A 12,755-nucleotide genomic window follows, 5' to 3' on the forward strand; every position below is an offset into this window, starting at 1 on the left:
CTCATCTAATAAAATAATTTAAATAATTTAACTATTTTTCTATCAATTCTTATTCTCTAATCTTCTCGTTTTATTATTAGCTACAGATATACGACATACTTTACTAATAAAAATAGATGAATAAGTTAAAAAAGAAATTAATAGATAATCTACTTCTCATTTTTTATCACATTTGAATTAAACTACAATATAGCTTATGGCGTATTCTTTCGACGATATTAGAACATATACTTAAATTTATATTTAGTGTTATCATGTTTAATATTTTTATTTTCTTTATAACGCATAAGCACTTTGTTATTTGGTTGAAGTAGAAGTTTGCCGTTCCGGGGGCGCTGTCAACCCGTGCAGGCAAGCGGTCGTCCCTCCGTGCAGCGGCGCCGGAGGGCCCGGCGAATAAGCACCACGAGCCGGAGTTCAACTTATGAAGGCGAGGGCGATCGCTGCCTCGCTAGAACAGCACCTCGCACTGCTGACTAGAATCACGGCAATAAAATTGCACACGGTAAGAAAACTTGCAATACTAACTTTTCTTTCACTCCTCTCTCCGCCTCTATCCGTAAATTTCATCTCGAAGTTAAAGGTGAGATAAGTTTATTTATATATAGATATTTGTTTATTAGACGAGATAAAACGAGACTATTTTAAGACCTCAGGTCTATCATCAATATCACGTTTAAAATAAGATGATTATGATTCACTATTTTTTTAACAACTCTGTTATAAATTTTAAAGGATATTTTCTAATTTTAAATTATTACATCTCACTACTTATCTATCTAAACAACTCAAAAATAAAATAAATCCGTTATATGCCATCTCATCCCACGGGTCATTAAATCTACTACTCATAATTCCGTCCCACCGCTTGCAAGTTGCAACGACATCGACCAGCGAACAACCACCAATCTGGAAGATTGTGCAAGGAATCATATGCATTGTACAACGTCACCAACTTCTCAAACGACGAGCTCGTCGCAGATGCTGCAAATGGCAGTTGTCACCCAGTTCGAGGAACACGAGAACGATCTGGCGATACAGAACAGAGCTCCGTCTCTCTGCAGACAGCTCTCTCTCTCTCTCTACTGCCCGAGCAGCCTCTGCACGCCGGACTTCTGGTCCGCCGTGAGCCTCGTCGGGAACTTGATCCTGAGGTTGCCCTTCCTCGACGGGTCCTTGGGGATCGGCATGCCTTCCCGGCGCACCACCTCCTCGTACCCCGGGTGGATGACGGAGCTGATCGGGACCGTGAGGCTGCGCCCGTCCAGCGTCGTCAGGTGGGCGGTGTACCCCGTCAGGGCCTCGGCGAGCGGGATCTTCTGCGTCACCACGAGGTCGTTGCCGTCGCGGGTGAACACCGGGTGCGGCTTCTCGTCGATGATGAAGACGAGGGATCGTGTTGGGCGTCTCGTTGCCTTTCTCCGGGAACGTGATCTTGGTGCCCTTCTTCCACCCGGGCTTCACGTCGATCGTTACGATCTCCGCCACTGGGATTGTCTTGCTGCGCACAACGAGCAGTAGTGTTCAGTACAGACTGCAAAAAGGGCTCAGCTTTCTCGGTTTGGAGTACATGGTTCAATCAGATTTAAGACTAAATGCGAACCAATTCAGAAGATTAGCACCAAATGCTAATCAATTCCGAACGAATGAGCAAGCTGCTAATACTAAAGATCAACATTCCTCAAAATGTACAGGGAAATGCAACTTCGCATGCGTTATTCGTGATACTCATATATCTTATTGGTTCTCTCTCCTGATTACGAGTAGATGATATCCAGGCGGGTGCCATAGACTCCAGTGCCATGGCGAGTAAATCACCGCCACGCCGTCATATACGATATGGCGCCGCCATATTACCTATGTCCAGGTCCCGGTGCTAAGTGGCACCAGTGCCATAATTTCCCCCCAACTAATTACTTATGTAGCCTAGCAGGCCATCAACAATGACAATAAATCATACTATGATTACCTTTGTTTCCTGAAAGAATTATAGATATCTAACAGTTGATGAATGTATCCTGAGTTACTGACTGTAAGCGACCGTTATCTTGTAACAGCCTTAGGCCTAGTCTTACGGCACCTTCCTGACGAATAGCTTGTTAGTTAGTCCGTTAACTTCTCACACTCGTGTATATGTACACAATTACAGATCGATGCAATTTGTGTGTTGCATCTCTTCTCCTCTCTACGCATGGTATCAGCTTTCCTTCAAATCCTCACCTTTCAGCTGCTCTCCTCTCCTCCCTGCGCCATGAGCCGCTCGTCCACATCAGATGCCACTGGCTCTCGCCGTCGCTCAGCTGCGCAGATCCAGTTAATTAACATCAAATCCCACGTTCCAATCATTCTTGACCTTCAAGTCAGTGGTGGTGTTTCTTCCACGTGGTCCTCGGCAAGCTCGGTCTCTCCGACCACATCCAAGGCTTCGCCTCGGCGGCGATTCTGATTGGGTGCAAAATGATTTTGCCATTGTCTCCTAGATCTACACCACCGTTTCCAATGAGGTTTTGCAAATCATCTCAACCAATCAAGACATGGCCTACTCGCTGTGGCACGTCATCAAATCGCTCTTCCACGACAACAAGGAGGCAAGATCCATGTACGTCTCCGCCGAATTCCGTGTATCAAGGGGACATGACAGTCATGGCGTACTGCACTCAAATGAAGACCTTGGCCGATAATCTTTGTGATCTCAGTGCTCCTGTGTCTGATCCCGACCTGATGCTCAACATCCTGCATGGCCTCAATCCTTGACTCCCCTCCTTCCTCAAGGTACGACCTGCTCTTCTTCTCGAGGAACACCGGTCGGCACAGACAACGCGCCTTCAACAGTTCGCTGCCCACATGGCACATGCGCCAAGTGGTGACGCCACGCTCGGGTTGCCATCGTCGGTGTACTTCGGCCTCTCTACTCAGACACTACCACCATCTACTACATCCTCCTCTAACAATGGTAGCAAGAACAAGAAGAGCTCTAGCGGCAACAACTCTAGCCGCTCGGTGCCACCGCCAGCTTCGCCTACGCCTTCCTCTGGTGCATGATCACCAAATGTCAATCCGTGGGCTGGCTTGTTCCAAGCCATGGCCTAGCCCATGGCTCAAGCTCCTGCCCTATTTCCGAGGCAAAGCCTTTTTGACACGCGTACTGGGCTCCTCCCACACCATGCTACAACTTCACCTCAAGCTCAACACCAATAACCATCTCCGGCAACACCAACATGGGATCAGACCTCCCAGATCCAGGTGCTAAACAACATGGCAACACAGCCCTTCACCACTAGTGACCCGAATTGGTACCCGGACAAGAGTGCTTCATCACACATGATGTCCACCAATGGTAATCTCTCAGGTCTGACTTCTTTTCCTTCTACTTCGCATATAATCGTTGGTAATGGTTCTTCTGTACCCATTACTCATGAAGGCTCCTCTGTCATTTCTACTACATCTCGCCCTCTTCATCTACCTCATGCTCTTGTTGCTCCTAATCTAGTCAAAAATCTGCTCAGTGTGCGCAAATTAACCCGTGATAACTTTGTATCTGTCGAGTTTGATCCATCTGGCTTTTCTATCAAGGAGCTACGTACCAAGCTGGAGATTCTCCAATGTAATAGCACTGGCGAGCTATATCCTCTAATGGCTGCTTCTTCATCGGCTCAGGCACTGCTTGCTATTTCTTAATAAATCCACACCACGCACATGTCCTGCTTGCCGAATGGGCAAACACACTCGGCTTTCATTTCCTGATTCAGTTTCGCGCACTAGCTTTCCTTTTAAACTATTGCACCGTGATGTTTGGACTTCACCCGTACAAAGCATTGCGAGCTTTCAGTTGTACTTAGCTATCTTAGATGATTTCACACATCATGTGTGGACATTTCCTATGAGAAATAAATATGAGGTTTCTTCCATCATCATGTCGTTTCATGCCTTTGCTCGAACCCAATTCTCTCGTTCTACACATTATATTCAATTCGACAACGGGCATGAATTCGACAATGGTGTTCTTCGTTCATTTTACTCTACCCAAGGCATTGTTTTTATTTGTCTTGCCCTTATACTTCACAGGAAAAAATGGGAAGGCCGAACGGATATTACGAACGGTGAACGACTCCATGCTCACCCTTCTTCGAGCATCGCTGTCGTACAGGTTCTGGGCTGGAGCACTTGCTACCTTGACCTATCTTCTGAATCGAAGGCCCTGCAAGCCGACCAAGCTCACGACGCCTTACGAACTTCTACACAGCGAGCCCCCTGAGTATAACCATCTGCGTGTCTTCGGCTACCTATGTTTCCCTAACACGACATCTACATCGCCACACAAACTTGCTGTGCGATCGACTCATGCATCTCCCTCGGTTATCCATCAGATCACACAGGATATCGATGCTACGACCTTGCCACCAGGTGCATCATCATATCCAGGCATGTATACTTTGACGAGAGCTACTTCCCCTTCATCGAGCAGCACGATGGTGTCTCACCACAACCCACACCACCCACGACTACGATCTACGACGACGCCACGCTCCTGCTATCACGCTCACATCCCGCACCTACTGCGCACCAAGAACCAGCGCCATCACCACAAGCAATAGCCTCTACATTGACGCCGATGTTGAGCTCCACGCACACCAACAGCCCGCAGACCACACCATCCCCACCTGTGCCGCCGCCCGCCGCACTCTCACACCCGATGCTTACACACAGCCGCGTAGGGACCTCCAAATCAAATCCCAAAAATGCACACATTGCTAGCTCCACAGAAATCTCTCCTTTGTCGTCCTCCATTCGTTCAGCTCTACGTGATCCAAATTGGAAGGTGGAAATGCAGGAAGAATTCGATGCTCTGGTTGCCAACCAGACATGGCAACTTGTGCCACGACCGCACAATGCTCATGTGGTCACTAGGAAATGGGTGTTTCATCACAAAACTCGAGCTGACGGATCCCTCGAGCGCTACAAGGCTAGGTGGGTGGTGCGTGGATTCAATCAAAGGCCTGGTGTGGATTTCGATTAGAATTTAGTTCGGTTGTCAAGACGGCCACAATTCGCATCGTGCTTGCTCTCGTTGCATCGCACCAATGGCCGATTCACCAATTAGATGTCAAGAATGTGTTCTTGAATGGCGTTCTCGACGAGACGGTGTTCTGCCTTCAACACCAACAAACCTGATCACGTCTACCGCCTTTCAAAGTCGTTGTACGGACTTAGACAAGCACTGCACGCGTGGTTCTCCCGCTTTGCCACCTTTGTGCGCTCACTCAGGTTCACAGCGACTTGATCAGATGCGTCTCCATACGTCTTTTGCCATGTGATGCGATGGCGTATCTTCTCCTTTATGTGAATGACATTATTCTCATGGCTTCATCAACAACTCTTCTCCGTGGTATCATCACCAAGCTACAGAACGAGTTTTCGAGGAAGAATCTCAGACCTCTCCATTACTTCCTCGACATCCAAGTGACACGCTCGCCATTAGGCTTCTTCCTCTCAAGAACGGTATGCTGAAGAAATCTTGGACCAAGCCTGCATGAGCAACTTGAAAACCTGCTACAACACCTATCGACACCAAGCCCAAACTTGCTGCTGATCAAGGTGCGCTGGTTACAGATGCCGAGTATCGCAGCTTAGCCGGTGTCCTTCAATATCTCACGATGACACGCCTGGACATCTCGTATGCAGTACAACAAGCATGCACATGCATGATCCCCTAGGAATGTCATCTCTCATAGATCAAACAGATCTTCCGTTATGTTCGTGGCATTATGACTCACGGTCTTCAGCTCCATGCCTCGTCCATGGCGGACATCCGTGCCTTCTCCGATGCAGACTAGGCCGGGTGCCCGAACACACAACAAACTACATCTAGTTACTGCATCTACATCGGCGATTCCCTAGTGCCATGGTCATCCAAGCGATATGCCACCGTCTCGAGGTCTAGCGTAGAGGCCAAGGACAGAGCCGTGGCGAACGCAGTCGCCGAATGCTGCTGGGTTCAACAACTTCTTAGCGAGATACACCACGACATTAGTAAAGCAACTGTTGTTTATTGTGATAACATCTCTATAGCCTATATGTCTGCAAACCCTGTGCATCATCGACGAACTAAGAATTGGACATCCACTGCGTACGGGAAAAAGTGGCTCTTGGGCAAATCCGTGTGCTTCATGTTCCTACGGATCAACAATTCGCAGATGTGATGAATAAAGGGCTGCTGACCTCGACATTCATTACCTTTTGTTCCAGTCTGAATGTCTTCTCTAGCGACGACGTCCAGACTGCCGGGGGTGTAAGCGAACGTTATCCTGTAACAGCCTTAGGCCTAGTCTGACGAATAGCTTGTTAGTTAGCCTGTTAGCTTCTCACACTCGTGTATATGTACACAATTACAGATCAATACAATTCGTGTGTTGCATCTCTTCTCCTCTCTACACTCTTACACTGACTAGTGACTAAACACCGCCGCCTATTGAAATAATTTGAATAGTTTAAAAAAATTTACAGATATCTAGCAGTTAATGAATGCATCGTGACTAGTGACTAAACACTGTCTACTGAGATAAATTGAACGGTTTAAAGAAAACACATATCTAACAGTTGATGAATGCATCATGAATTCTCGACTAGCGATACGGAAATAAATTGAACAGTTTTAAAGCATCCACCTCACATTCAAGTTCAATTTGAAATTTACAGATATCTAGCAGTTAATGAATGCATCGTGACTAGTGACTAAACACTGTCTACTGAGATAAATTGAACGGTTTAAAGAAAACACATATCTAACAGTTGATGAATGCATCATGAATTCTCGACTAGCGATACTGAAATAAATTGAACAGTTTTAAAGCATCCACCTCACATTCAAGTTCAATTTGAAATCTACAGCAGAAACAAGAAATGTAGTGCAATGCTAAGACAAAGCAGCGAACATAGTTGTTATGGCGTCGGGATATCGTCGCATAACGATGATGTCGTCGTGGCGAAAATCCCCTTATCGCCACAGGGATGCCACGGCTCTGCCGTGTATGGCGTCCGCCATATCGCCGTGGCGTCCCCGTGGTGCCTATATGGCGTCCTGTGGCACATGGTGGCTCGTCGTGGCGTCCCTGTGGCGCCTGTATGGCGTCCTGTAGCACATGGCGGCTCTGTGACGGGTGCAATAAAAGGTTAGATTGGTGGTGACTTACCTGGTAATCCAGTTAAGGATTGAGGAATCCGCCCTCACCATTCTATTCGCATCCATCGAGAGCCCGCAAGGACTGAGGTACCCTAGCCTGAGCCACCAGCGGCGGAGGCGGGACAGTCGATCTCCGCTCGCCCCTGCACCCACTATGTTCGCCGCCCCCGCCTCGGATCTCCGGTCGCCCTCGCCCTCCGTCGGTCTCGCCCTCGGTGTCTCCCTCACCGGCCGCTCCCACCCTCGAGTTGACATCTCCCGAGCCGGCCACCCCCGACCGTCCTCCATCGAGTAGCTCCTCAACTCCTCTTCTATTGTGTTTTTTTTTTCTGTTTCAACTCTCACACACACTAGCAGCCAGCAGGCTAGTATTACACTATCAGCACATGCACACTAGCAGAATAGTAGTATGCCAGTAGCACACGCACACTAGCAGTAGCAGTGTAGCACACTTGAGCACTTAGCACGCATACATATCAAGCAGCCAAGCACACATTGACATGTAGCAGTAGGCCAGTAGCAGTGTAGCACACAGCTCAAGCACTGCTGCACTAGGCACACATAACAATAAGGAGTAGGTAGTAGCTATACTCTAAGCAGTAGCACACATAGCAAAGTACCACACTAAGCAGTTAGCACACATAACAGTAGCTTAAGCACATTAGCACACAATGACAACAGTACAACTTTGAGACATGAGAGAGTTATATGTCTTTTGTGCTATATTTATATTGCTATTTACCTTTTGTGCTACATTTACATTTCCTAATATCGTAGATTATAACTGTTAAGCTACATGTACATTGTTATTTGTTAATATCCTAGACTATAATGTGTGTATTTGCCACGTGTGCATGACGTCGCCACGCCACGCGCCATGGCGCTGTAAAGTTGTGAAGGTGGTGGGTCGCCGTGCCTCGCCACGCCGCCGTAACAACCATGGCAGCGAAGCAAAGGCAAGGAGACACTTACCCACTGGCGTCGGCAATTTCCCTGGAAATCTTCATTTTCTTGGTGGTGCCCTTGTACAGCTCCTCCAGGCTGCACGACAGCTTCCTCTCGATCGCCGGCGCCTTCACCGCCCGCCCGACGGTGTGCATGCCGTGCCTGTCTGGTTCGCCGCCGAACGCCGAGTCGAATATATCGTCCCCGAAGATCGATGATGAGAACCTCGTGCCGCCAATCCGCGTACCGGGCCCTCCACTCATGCCACTGCCCATGCCACCGCTCAGGCTACCGAAGGGGCTGGACGACCCGAAGAACTCCGCGAAGATGTCCTCCACGTTGCACAAGTTGAACCAAGATGAGAAGAACTCCCGGCCAAGGACTTCCATTTCCCAGTAACTGTATTTGGAACTGAAGGGTCCATGGTAGGTAAGAATGCCGATGCCTACCAAGGGGGAAACAGACTTTTAACTGACCCATAATCAAGTTATTTAAGAAAACAAAAATCTCATTCAAAATAAAAGCAGTAAACAAGAAGATGAATAGAATAGGAGAACCAAAAAAACTCCCAACAATGTAAAATTGTGAGGTATGAAAGTCTTACGTGATCATGAAAGCTAAGCAATCTGACACTCTATGAACAGTGCAAGCACACATGGCGTGGTGTCTGTTCATGCAATCATGCAACTCCCTCCAATGCAACAATATGCATACAAGGAATAAACATGTACCACGGCAGTACATGATACCACACAGATATATATTAGAGCAAAACACAATTACACGGCCTTGACTTAAGAAAATGCCAAAAGTAGCATAAACTGCAATGCCACACTATTCCAGTAATAAAAAGAAAAAACTATGATGCATCAAATACCAGCAGTATGGTTGTGGTCTCCATAAACTAGAGTTCATTATTTGCAGACATGACAAAGGCAAGCTAATTATGCAAAAGGAGAATGACAGCAAAACCTAGATAGATGAATAGAGCCTCTACTTCATCTATTCAGAGACAAGGGTGCATGAAGCTCTGCCATTAGAAAACCAAGCATCCATCTGTAAAGCATACTAATGCATACCTTCATGAGCTTGGAATCATGCCCGGAAAACATATTGGTCCCATAAGATCGGAAGGGCTGCTTCGGTTGTTCTGGAACTACTCCAAAACATGGAAAATAAACAGCAGAAAACAAGCCAGCAAAACAGAAGCATGACAAGAACATATTGGCATCAACTCTGATACTACAAAACAATCCTCACAAAAACGTTCCAACACTTTCCAAAACATAGGAAAATAGAAATGGGAGTTTATATCCACTACATTTTGATTAGATATGTCATTAAGCGTGGTATTTACCCATGGAACGTATTGGGATGACAGGAGGTAAGCTATAGAGGTCTACCTCATCCCCATAGGCTTGTTTTCAATCTCATGTATGTATATAAATTTATAATAACAAGCCAAAGAAAGTCCGGAATCAACAAAAACAAAGATTAGGGGCATCGTGAGTATAAGGTTCTTACCGATAGGCGCCCCAAATGCACCAGGAGGAAGCGGATCAAACTCAATACCAAGCGCTGGCCCATCCTCCCTCAGTGGTTCCCCTATCAGTGCTTCCACAGAATCGATCGCCTGGTGCTCAGCTTGCGTAAGGTGAACCGGTGCCATAGGAGGCAGCATCACTTGTGGTGCCTCATAGTATCTCCTCCCAATTCTGGCACAGAAATCCTAGGCACAGCCGACGACCTGCCAGGCCCTCTCCTGGAGAAGGGCAGCAGGTGCTCACCATAAGTCCCAACAGGCCCCACCATTACCTCGCTGGGTGGTAGCGACAGCGGGAGCACAGGCGGCGGTGCTATGACTGGCACGGTGACCTCCTCATCCCGCAGATGCCGCTTGGCCGGAGGTTTCCGGTCTTTGAGCCGGCGGTGGCAGAACCACATCTGCAGCTGCTTGTCCGTCAGCCTCAACTTCACCGATAGCTCCGCGCGCTTGGTCTCATTTGGATACAGGTCCTCTGCACCAACACAACGCAAACCAAATCCGCATGAAAATCAGACACACAATTCGATTAAAAAAAGTCGCAAAAACAAACCTAAAACTACCAGAATACTCAGAAATCCACGAACCTGAATAGGTCCTCTCGAGAACCTCCAACTGGTAGGGCGTCTTCATGACGCGCTTCACCGGCGGCTTCCCCCCGGATCCAGACGCACCAGCTCCACCAACGGCCGCGGATGCCGACGCAGGGCCGGGGCTCCCCATCTCGACCCTCGCTGCCCCGGCGCCCTCATCGCCGGAGGACTCCATCCCCGGCGACCGAAACCCTAGATTCGCCAACCCCACCGCCACCAACCAAACACGACGCGACGCCACGGAACAAACCTAACCACACGCGACGGCAATCTCCGCGATGATGTACGTAGAGGGGTCGAGGAAAAACCGAGCCCGAAGCGACGCCCGCCCGATGCGCCTGCGGCTCGATCCGCGCCGAGAACTCCAGCAGCAGCGGGAAAAAATAGCAAGAAGAAGCACGCGAAGAAGAACGAAATCAATCGGCGGATGCGTCGCGGCGGCGCAAAAGCCGATGGCGGCAACAGAGACGGGGACGCGCGGGCGGGCGGGCGGAGCAACAGGGGAGGCCACAGATGCAGCTCCGTCTCCTCCCCCTCCCACCGAATTGGTCAGGGTTTGGATCGATCCCATGCTAATAAAAACCTTTTTCGATTTGATGCCTCCGACTTGGATCTGTTAATCTTGGGGTGTGGATTTCGCGTGCGTGCGTGGGCGTCGTGAATCTCGCGGGGATCCGGATCTTGGGGAGAGGGCGGTTAGCTCTTGCAGGTATCTGAGAGAGCGGTAAGGACTGTTTTTATCACCGTGCATTCTTACCGCTTCTGAAAAGGCTAAGCGTCTATTTTGTAATTTTTTTCAATAAAATTTATTTATTTAATTTTTTAAGTTAGAAAATATATTTTAAAAAAAGCGGCAGAAAAGCTCTTGAAACAGGCCCCAAAACCTCAGGCCCACCGTCCTCCTGACCCGCGCCGTGCGTACACACGGCCACCCCCGCCGCTACCTCCTCGGTCCTCCCGTCACCGTTCCCCTCCTCCGCCCCGCACCCCGATCTGCCTCCGCCTGCTCCGGCCCTCCCCTCCTCAGGTTTCACAAGGACGTCAGGAGACTCAGGACTGCGTAGTCGTCACTGGCACGGGCATTGCGTGCCGCTGCCAGTGTGGTAAACTCGGCGGAGCCCGGTTGAGCTCTCCCAGTTTTCATTCCCGTCAGGCGCTGGATAGATGGGGAAAATTTCTTGGCCAACTGATCAGTGCTCCTTTGGCAGAGTTTGGCATGTCTCCTTTTGCAGAATACGTCCGGCAACTGCACGAAAGCCTCAGATTTCACCGAAAGCTAGCAATGCATGACATCTGACACGTATGGTACCGTGTTACTTACCTTTGCTTGCAAGTATCAGCTTGTTTCTTGCTGTTTTGGTGTGGTATACATGCTTCCTTGTTCTTCCTTTGGTTTGATGTCAGTATAGCAATGCATGATTCCTTGTAAATTACTGCTACGTACCGCCCAAGAGTAGAAGTTTCGTCACCAACAAGCTGATTTATAGTAGCATCAAGTATAAGAACACAAGCGTCGTGCGCTTCTATTCATCAGTCACCTCCCCTAGGCGGAGTTCACGGCAAGATCGTGTGATTTATTTACAAGGACTGGAAATGGGAATGAACACAAATAGGTTCTAAATTAGTGCTGTGAGAGCGGAAAGCCGATGCCGTGGCGAGTGGTCGGGAAGGTCACGAACAGCATGCTCCCGATCACGCCAATGGCTATCGGCAACACCGTGAGCACCTGCCTCGTGTCCTCCGACGGCGCCGGGTCGAAGCACGACACCACGTTCTGGTCGAACAGCGCGACGGCGGCGAAGATCATCACGGACACCGCCGCGTGCACGAAGTCCAGGAACCGGAGCTTGTAGCCCGCGGCGGCCTGCGGGTCCAGCGCCGCCCCGCCGTCGATGATCCAGAGCCCCCGGTACGTGGCGAACCCGTACCGCACGGCGCCATTGGCGTCCCTGAAGCTGTCCGTGAAGCTGAGCACGAAGCAGGAGAGCGCGCAGAGCGCCACGAGCGCGCCCGCCATGGCGCGGTTGGCGCGGATGCAGTGGCCCTGGGCCGTGACTATCGGGGACAGCAGCTGGAACGCTAGCACAGTGCCCGTCGGGAGCAGCGCGGCCAGGTGCGCCGTGCTCTGGTACGTCTGGCTGATGGCCCGCTGGATCGGGCTCATGCCGCCGCCGCCGTCCTCAACGGCGGAGCGCTTCGCCAACAGCGGCCGCTGCTGCTCATGGTATCCCTCGTCATGCTCACGCAGTGCCTCCACGTCGCCGTTCCGCGCTGCCACCATCGCCGTCGATCCCTCAACACCACCTTGCATTGATCTTCGCTTGGAACGTGATCGGTATTGGAGCATGTGATCGATCAATGGACTATGCTACTGCCAATGGAACGGGAGGGGATTTAAAGGCCTGGGAAACAGAAATGCATGCGCATAGAGGCGAGGTCGACCGAGCGATGTCAGGCATTTTCCGGTTGGCACTTGGCTTGCAAGCAACAGGAA

General features: G+C 49.6%; 2 protein-coding genes and 1 pseudogene across 2 annotated transcripts; all 3 read right to left on the minus strand.

The window, feature by feature from the left end:
* Positions 1–952: 952 nt before the first annotated feature.
* Positions 953–9,988, minus strand: LOC133929410 (protein psi1-like; annotated as a pseudogene).
* On the minus strand, positions 9,806–10,436 carry LOC133928191 (uncharacterized). Its single transcript, XM_062374427.1, has 2 exons — positions 10,256–10,436; positions 9,806–10,143 (listed from the first exon to the last, which is right to left on the minus strand). Exons 1-2 carry the CDS (start codon positions 10,434–10,436, stop codon positions 9,806–9,808), a joined length of 519 nt encoding a protein of 172 aa, XP_062230411.1.
* An 860-nt stretch (positions 10,437–11,296) lies between these two features.
* On the minus strand, positions 11,297–12,678 carry LOC133929909 (protein DMP6-like). Its single transcript, XM_062376666.1, has 2 exons — positions 11,583–12,678; positions 11,297–11,507 (listed from the first exon to the last, which is right to left on the minus strand). The coding sequence occupies exon 1, from the start codon at positions 12,606–12,608 to the stop codon at positions 11,883–11,885; it is 726 nt and encodes a 241-aa protein (XP_062232650.1). The 5' UTR covers positions 12,609–12,678; the 3' UTR covers positions 11,297–11,507; positions 11,583–11,882.
* Positions 12,679–12,755: the final 77 nt, after the last annotated feature.

Source organism: Phragmites australis, chromosome 9 (genome assembly GCF_958298935.1).
Source record: "Phragmites australis chromosome 9, lpPhrAust1.1, whole genome shotgun sequence".
NCBI classification, from domain to species: domain Eukaryota; kingdom Viridiplantae; phylum Streptophyta; class Magnoliopsida; order Poales; family Poaceae; genus Phragmites; species Phragmites australis.